The 9,023-nt window shown below is 43.6% G+C and overlaps 1 protein-coding gene across 1 annotated transcript in view; it reads left to right on the top strand.

Moving 5' to 3' along the window:
* Window positions 1–1,682: 1,682 nt before the first annotated feature.
* Window positions 1,683–9,023, top strand: part of LOC112247427 (zygotic DNA replication licensing factor mcm6-B-like) — a 12,362-nt gene continuing 5,021 nt past the window's right edge. The window contains exons 1-11 of the mRNA XM_042328908.1: window positions 1,683–1,887; window positions 2,250–2,396; window positions 4,079–4,189; window positions 4,295–4,382; window positions 4,496–4,657; window positions 4,960–5,125; window positions 5,211–5,356; window positions 5,567–5,717; window positions 6,381–6,522; window positions 8,068–8,209; window positions 8,303–8,410. Of these exons, the coding sequence (XP_042184842.1) occupies window positions 1,790–1,887; window positions 2,250–2,396; window positions 4,079–4,189; window positions 4,295–4,382; window positions 4,496–4,657; window positions 4,960–5,125; window positions 5,211–5,356; window positions 5,567–5,717; window positions 6,381–6,522; window positions 8,068–8,209; window positions 8,303–8,410 (1,461 nt within the window). The 5' untranslated portion in view covers window positions 1,683–1,789. The remainder of the gene's footprint in view (window positions 1,888–2,249; window positions 2,397–4,078; window positions 4,190–4,294; window positions 4,383–4,495; window positions 4,658–4,959; window positions 5,126–5,210; window positions 5,357–5,566; window positions 5,718–6,380; window positions 6,523–8,067; window positions 8,210–8,302; window positions 8,411–9,023) is intronic.

Consider the following 9,023-nt stretch of genomic DNA (forward strand, 5'->3'; position numbering starts at 1 on the left):
CTCTGGAAAGACTTGAATATAGCTGTGCAGCGACGCTCTCCATCCAACTGGACAGAGCTTGAAGAATGGGAGCTGCAGAGAAGAATGGGAGAAACTCCCCGAATACAGGTATGCCAAGCTTGTAGTGTCAAACCCAAGAAGAATCGAGGCTGTAATCGCTGCCAAAGGTGCGTCAACAAAGTACTGAGAAAAGAGTCTGAATACTTATTTAAATGTGATATTTCAGTTGTTTTTTTATTGATACATTTGCAAAAAAATGTAAATAACTTTTTTTCTTTGTCATTATGGAGTATTATGTGTATGTAGATTGATGAGGGAAAAAACAATTTAATACATTTTAAATAAGGCTGTAATGTAACAAAGTGTGTGTGTGTGTGTGTGTGTGTGTGTGTGTGTGTGTGTGTGTGTGTGTGTGTGTGTGTGTGTGTGTGTGTGTGTGTGTGTGTGTGTGTGTGTGTGTGTGTGTGTGTGTGTGTGTGTGTGTGTGTGTGTGGCATGTGTGGTAGGCTACTGCCTACAGATGGTCTGGTCAAGTCGAGGCCGATAGTTTCCTGTTGGTGAGACTGAACAATCGTGGGAAAGTCAGAAAGAAATGGGCTTCATCTTAACAGTATAAAGGGGCTTCCTCTCCTTTATATGCTCTGGTGTGAAAGAACTGAGCAGGTAAAAGCAAACAAGCACCTGGTAAGTATCCACCATATTGCTTATCACCGGTCCGGTGTTTTCAGAACAATGTACGTGAAGGACATGGGAAAAGGTGTACATGACATCCCAATACTCCAAAGGCTGTCTCCTCTCCCTTCAACTGCATCAATGATATGAAAGACCAGGATTGGTGAATGACAGGTAGACATCATCCATATTCGTGTTGGCTACTGCTTATGAAGAAGAGATGAGAGAGGAGGGCACTTGTCAGGGTGAACTGGCAAACTATGGTCCTTGTCCTTCCTCTGTTAAAACCACAAATTCCCAGTTTTTACAAAACCTTATCACTCCAAGAATATGACAATGCTGCACTTGAGAACATGCTCTATCAGTTCAACAGCTACATCCGGTGGAGAAACCTGGAACGTCACCCCACCAACATTCTGGATGTAGCTACCACTAGTACGCTCTTTCATTTTATGGGAAAATACACAAAGTTGCTTCTAACACGGTAACGATATTACACTTTATTAACTGTCTAAGGTCCGTTTTTCGCGTTCCTCCTTTATACTAGGAGTGGGAAGGGAAGCTGGTCCTAGATCTGTCCACGCAGTCCGCTCGTCACTAGTTACCACACCCACAAAGTCATAATTATGGCTAAACCCCACCTATTTCTACAAGGTAACTCTGATTTTAAACCTAACCCTAACCTTAATCCACAATTTAAACCACACGGATAATCTTATCCCTAACCCCAATTTTAAATTAAGACCAAAAAGCACATTTTTGTTTTCATGAATTTTTACGATATAGACCATTTTGATTTTGTGTCTGCGGTAACTAGTAACAACCGCAGATGGTCATAAAGCATACATTTTTCTAGCATGGAAGCCATGGAAGGAGAAAGGGCGATATAAATTTGCATACCAACTTTTGATTGGCTATAATTCTTCATACGTTTGCATGGTTCAAGATACAACGATGTAATTGGTCGACTATGTCGCGCCAAAAGTCACATGGTCCTGGTTTTCGCGCGAAAAATGCACTTTCTTTCCCACAGCGTGCGTTGTACAGTCAAAAGGAGACGGGAGTGACTTTAGAACTATTTCACATATTAATATTTTAGTTTTAATCCAGTGAAAATATGGATCTTGTACAGCCGACTCAGGAGAATGCGGGACAGATGGTGAAGGACGAGTTGGCAGAGAAATGCCAGAAGCTTTTCCAGGCTTTCTTAGAAGAGTAGGTGAAATAATGACATGATGATGTTATTGTTCTTGGTACATTGTTAGCTAGCTAGCTAATAGCTATTGGATAGCTATCAAACTGTAACATATAGCTAAACGTCAATGTTATGGCTGGATTTACTTTATTAATAGTGTGCTAACTAACTATTTCAATCGTATTTTACCAAGTTTTTGGAACTGTTGAAACCTAGCTAGCTGGCTAGCTTACAAGCTAGTTGCAGTTGGCTAACACAATGTGCATGTCTAACATATCCAGTCTAGCTTCATACAAGTCTTCTATAACCACAGTTATACATCAGTTATACACAAAATGGGATGCATACAACTAATAAATATGTTGTATTTCTGTGTGTGTAGGTACCAGACAGCAGACGGTGAGGTGAAGTATGTCCGTGATGCTGAGGAGCTGATCAGGCCAGAGAGAAACACTCTGCTGGTCTCCTTCACTGATCTGGAAGGATTTAATCAGGAACTGGCAACCACCATCCAGGAGGAGTTCTACAGGTAGCTACAGATCTACAATCATATTTAAATCCCTCAATCCATCAGAGGGGCACGACACTCCATAAAACTCTTAACAGAGCACTTAGAACTGGAGGTCGACCGATTATGATTTTTCAACACGATAACCGATTATTGAAGGACCAAAAAAAGACGAGTATTGGACGATTTTTATATGTATATTTGTAATAATGACAATTACAACAATCCTGAATGAACACTTTTATTTTAACTTAATATAATACATAAATAAAATAAATTTTGTCTCAAATAAATAATGAAACATGTTCATTTTGGTTTAAATAATGCAAAAACAGTGTTGGAGAAGAAAGTAAACGTGCAATATGTGCCATGTAAAAAAGCTAATGTTTAAGTTCTTTACTCAGAACATGAGAACATATGAAAGCTGGTGATTCCTTTTAGCATGAGTCTTTAGGTTGTAGTTATTATAGGAATTATAGGACTATTTCTCTCTATACCATTTGTATTTCATTTACCTTTGACTATTGGATGTTCTTATAGGCACTATAGTATTGTTAGCCTAATCTCGGGAGTTAATAAGCTTGAAGTCATAAACAGCGCTGTGCTTCAAGCATTGCGAAAAGCTGCTGGCAAACGCAGGAAAGTGCTGTTTGAATGAATGCTTATGAGCCTGCTGCTGCCTACCACCGCTCAGTCAGACTGCTCTATCAATATCAAATCATAGACTTAACTCTAATATAATAAACACACAGAAATACGAGCCATAGGTCATTAATATGGTCAAATCCGGAAACTATCATTTCAAAAAGAAAACGTTTATTCTCTCAGTGAAATACTGAACCGTTACGTATTTTATCGAACAAATCAAAATCAAATCAGGTGAACAGGTGGCATCCCTAAGTCTAAATATTGCTGTTACATTGCACAACCTTCAATGTTATGTCATAATCATGTAAAATTCTGGCAAATTAAGTACTGTCTTTGTTAGGAAGAAATGGTCATTACACAGTTCGCAACGAGCCAGGTGGCCCAAACGGCTGCATATACCCTGACTGCTTGCACAGAACACAAGAGAAGTGACACAATTTCCCTAGTTAATATTGCCTGCTAACATTAATTTATTTTAACTAAATATGCAGGTTTCAGAAAAGATACTTGTGTATTGATTTTAAGAAAGGCATTGATGTTTATGGTTAGGTACATTGGTGCAACGACAAGCCTTTTTTCGCAAGTGCGCTTGTTAAGTCATCACCCGTTTGGCAAAGTAGGCTGTGATTCGATGATAAATTAACAGGCACTACATTGATTATATGCAACGCAGGACAAGCTAGTTAAACTAGTAATGTCATCAACCATGTGTAGTAAACTAGTGATTATGTTATGATTGATTGTTTTTCATAAGATAAGCTTAATGCTAGCTAGCAACTTACCTTGGCTCCTTGCTGCACTCGCGTAACAGGTGATCACCCTGCCACGCAGTCTCCTCGTGGAGTGCAATGTAATCGGCCATAATCGGTGTCCAAAAATGACGATTACTGATTGTTATGGAAACTTGAAATCGGCCCTAATTAATCGACAATGCAGATTTGTCGACCTCTACTTAGAACCTTTGTGTGTTCATGTTATTGATGATCTTAGCGTTACTATGTCCAGCTAACAAGCTCTCTATTCTTCTTTCTGCTTCTACCTCTCCTCCACTTCAGAGTGTATCCCTTCCTTTGTCGTGCGGTGAGGAACTTTGCTAGGGATCATGGGAATGTCCCAGTGAATAAGGAGTTCTACTTGGCCATTCAGGACCTGCCCACCAGACACAAGTAAGAGACACATACCTGAAGACAAATGTTTCAAGTCACACAAATGGTGTTCTGTTCTCTAAGATGTTTTGTGTGTGACCTGACAGTGTTTGTTTTGTGTTATAGGATCCGTGAGCTGTCCTCCCTGCGTATCGGCTCTCTGGTGCGGATCAGTGCACAGGTAGTGAGGACGCACCCCGTACACCCAGAACTGGTGAGTCACACACCGTAAACCCACAGCTTGTGAGTGAGGCCAAATAATGCTTCCTAAAAACTCTTGAGATGTATGACATCTGTGTCTGATCCTCTCTGTTTTGCCTCCATCAGGTGAGCGGGACGTTCCTGTGTCTGGACTGCCAGGGGGTGTGTCCGGACGTGCCCCAGCAGTTCAAGTACGCACCGCCCACCGTCTGCAGGAACCCCGTCTGCAGCAACCGCGCTCGCTTCCACCTAGACACACACCGCTCCAAGTTCATCGACTTCCAGAAGGTAGACATTTAAATTTTTTGTCATTTTGCAGATGCTCTTATCCAGAGCGACTTACAGCAATTAGGGTTAAGTGCCTTACTCAAGTGAACAACGGCAGATTTTTCACCTAGTCGGCTCAGGGATTCTGTCAGATATCATCTAAATAACTTTGTCACCTCAACAACTTGGTCCCTTCAGAATAGTAGGAAGGCACGCGTGTGATTGTTTGTGTGTCAGTAATGTTACGTGTGTGTGTGTCTAAGTCTGAAACTTGTGTGTGTTATGCGTTTGTATGTCTAACCTCTGTGTGTGTGTGTGTGTAGGTGCGTATCCAGGAGACCCAGGCAGAGCTGCCCAGAGGGTCCATCCCCCGCTCTCTAGAGGTGATTCTGAGGGCTGAGGCTGTGGAGACGGCCCAGGCCGGAGACCGCTGTGATATCACTGGCTCACTGATAGTGGTTCCCGACGTCTCCCAGCTCAGCACCGCAGGTATGTACACACACACACACACACTGGCATGACACGTACACAGGTCATACAGACACACAACAGGACTAATTTCCCATCTCTCTAGGTGTGCGAGCAGAGACCAGTTCCCGTGTAGGAGGGAGACAGGGTTATGAGAACGAGGGCCTTCGCGGTCTTAAAGCCCTGGGTGTCAGAGAGCTGTCCTACAGACTGGCCTTCCTCGCCTGCCATGTGGCTCCTACCAACCCCAGGGTACGACACACACACTCACCCAACCATCGAGACACATACACACCCAAACATCGACACACACTCACTCAACCATCGAGACACACACACACCCAAACATCGAGACACACACAAACTCTCATACTACTTCAGGCTACAAACTATTATACATGTAATGCATGCATGTACAACATTTGTTTGAAGGGAATTGTAATCGTGTGTGTGTGTGTGTAGTTCGGGGGGAAGGAGCTGCGTGATGAGGATCAGACGGCAGAGAGCATCAAGAGCCAGATGTCAGTTCAGGAGTGGGAGAAGGTGTTTGAGATGAGCCAAGACAAGAACCTCTACCACAACCTCGGCACCAGTCTGTTCCCAACTATACACGGTCAGTGCTACACTGTTACTACTAATATACTACTACACCACTACCATATTACTACAACAACCTCAGCACCAGCTTGTTCCCAACTATACACGGTCAGTACTACACTGTTACTACTACTATACTACTACACCACTACCATAGTACTACAACAACCTCAGCACCAGCCTGTTCCCAACTATACACAGTCAGTACTACACTGTTACTACTACTATACTACTACACCACTACCATATTACTACAACAACCTCAGCACCAGCTTGTTCCCAACTATACACGGTCAGTACTACACTGTTACTACTACTATACTACTACATCACTACCATATTATTACAACAACCTCAGCACCAGCCTGTTCCCAACTATACGTGGTCAGTACTACACTGTTACTACTACTATACCACTACCATAGTACTACAACAACCTCAGCACCAGCATGTTCCCAACTATACATGGTCAGTACCACACTGTTACTACTACTATACTACTACACCACTACCATATTACTACAACAACCTCAGCACTAGCCTGTTCCCAACTATACGTGGTCAGTACTACACTGTTACTACTACCATGTTATTACCACAGCCTTTGCATGTGGTATTCTGTGTGTGTGTGTGCAATGTGTGTATAATGTGTGTGTGTGTGTAATGTGTGTTTGTGTAGGTAACGATGAGGTGAAGCGTGGTATCCTGTTGATGTTGTTTGGGGGTGTTCCTAAGACCACCATGGAGGGAACGTCTCTCAGAGGAGATGTCAACGTCTGCATTGTCGGAGACCCCTCTACCGCCAAGAGCCAGTTCCTCAAGTAAGACCTCCACACCCTGCACACTATACACTCCACACTGTCTACCTACATGTACAGTGCCTTGACTTAGGCTATTCCACATTTTGTCAATTAGGTTAGTATTGTGGAGTAACTGCAATGTTGTTGATCCATCCTCAATTTTCTCCTATCACAGCCATTAAACTGTTTTAAAGCCACCATTGGTCTCATGGTGAAATCCCTGAGCGCTTTCTTTCCTCTCCAGCAACTGAGTTAGGAAGGACACCTGTAGTGACTAGGTGTATTAATACACCATCCAAAGTGTAATTAATAACTTCACCATGCTCAAAGAGATATTCAATGCCTGCTTTTTTATTTTGATCCATCTACCAATAGGTGTCCTTCTTTGCGAGGCATTGGAAAAGCACCCTGGTCTTTGTGGCTGAATCTGTGTTGAAATTCCATTCTTGGCTGAGGGACCTTACAGATAATTGTATGTGTGTGGTACAGAGAGGAGGTAGTCATTCAAACATCATATTAAGCACTAGTTTTGCACAAGTTTTTTGAGTCCATGCAACTTATTATGTGACTTACTTCTGAACTTTGTTTAGTCTTGCCACAGCAAAGGGGTTGAATACTTACTGACTCAAGACATTTCAGCTTTTCATTTGTGATGAGTTAAAAAAAATTGGGGAAAACACAATTCCGCTTTGACAGTATGGGTATTGTGTGTAGGCCAGTGACCAAATATCTCAAGTTAAAACATTTCAAATTCAGACTGTAACACAGCAATATGTGTGAAAAGTCAAGGGGTGTGAATACTTTCTGAAGGCACTGTATGAGACTCCTCTGTCAAAAATCATTCCTCAAGTGAATCCCCCCACCCTTTAGTCTCCGCACTTATGCCTCTACTCACAATACCCATCTACCCTCACAAAACCACTGACACATCCCCATTATACCCACACTACACCTGTACACTCTCAGCCTCCTAGCCTTACACACTGTCCCCTATACCCACACTACACCTGTGCACTCTCAGCCTCCTAGCCTTACACACTGTCCCCTATACCCACACTACACCTGTACACTCAGTCTCCTAGCCTTACACACTGTCCCCTATACCCACACTACTACTGTACACTCTCAGTCTCCTAGCGTTACACCTCCCCTATACCCACACTACACCTGTACACTCTCAGTCTCCTAGCCTTACACACTGTCCCCTATACCCACACTACACCTGTACACTCTCAGTCTCCTAGCCTTACATACTGTCCCCTATACCCACACTACACCTGTACACTCTCAGTCTCCTAGCCTTACACACTGTCCCCTATACCCACACTACACCTGTACACTCTCAGTCTCCTAGCCTTACACACTGTCCCCTATACCCACACTACACCTGTACACTCAGTCTCCTAGCCTTACACACTGTCCCCTATACCCACACTACACCTGTACACTCTCAGTCTCCTAGCCTTACACACTGTCCCCTATACCCACACTACACCTGTACACTCTCAGTCTCCTAGCCTTACACCTCCCTCTATACCCACACTACACCTGTACACTCTGTCTCAGGCATGTGGAGGAGTTCAGTCCCAGGGCTGTGTATACCAGTGGGAAGGCCAGCAGTGCAGCAGGTTTAACAGCAGCTGTGGTTCGAGACGAGGAGTCACATGAGTTCGTCATCGAGGCCGGCGCGCTCATGCTCGCTGACAACGTGAGTGTGTGCGAGCTGAGGATGATGCGTGTTTGTTTGTGTGTGTGTGTGTGTTTTGTGATTAAAGCGGTGTGTATTTCTCTTTATCGACAGGGTGTGTGTTGTATCGATGAGTTTGATAAGATGGAGACCAGAGACCAGGTGGCCATCCACGAGGCCATGGAGCAACAGACCATCTCCATCACTAAAGCTGGAGTCAAGGTACACACACACACACAACATCACTAAAGCTGGGGTCAAGGTACACACACACACACACAACATCACTAAAGCTGGGGTCAAGGTACACACACACACACACAACATCACTAAAGCTGGTGTCAAGGTACATACACACACACAACATCACTAAAGCTGGGGTCAAGGTACACACACACACACCATCACTAAAGCTGGAGTCAAGGTACACACTCACCATCTCCATCACTAAAGCTGAGTCAAGGTACACACACACAACATCACTAAAGCTGGAGTCAAGGTACACACACACACAACATCACTAAAGCTGGTGTCAGGGTACACACACACACACACACAACATCACTAAAGCTGGAGTCAAGGTACACACACACCATCTCCATCACTAAAGCTGGAGTCAAGGTACACATACACCATCTCCATCACTAAAGCTGGAGTCAAGGTACACACACACCATCTCCAATACTAAAGCTGGAGTCAAGGTACACACACACACACACACAACATCACTAAAGCTGGAGTCAAGGTACACACACACCATCTCCATCACTAAAGCTGGAGTCAAGGTACACACACACACAACATCACTAAAGCTGGTGTCAGGGTACACACACAC

This window comes from Oncorhynchus tshawytscha, linkage group LG10 (assembly GCF_018296145.1).
Source record: "Oncorhynchus tshawytscha isolate Ot180627B linkage group LG10, Otsh_v2.0, whole genome shotgun sequence".
In the NCBI taxonomy this organism is placed as follows: domain Eukaryota; kingdom Metazoa; phylum Chordata; class Actinopteri; order Salmoniformes; family Salmonidae; genus Oncorhynchus; species Oncorhynchus tshawytscha.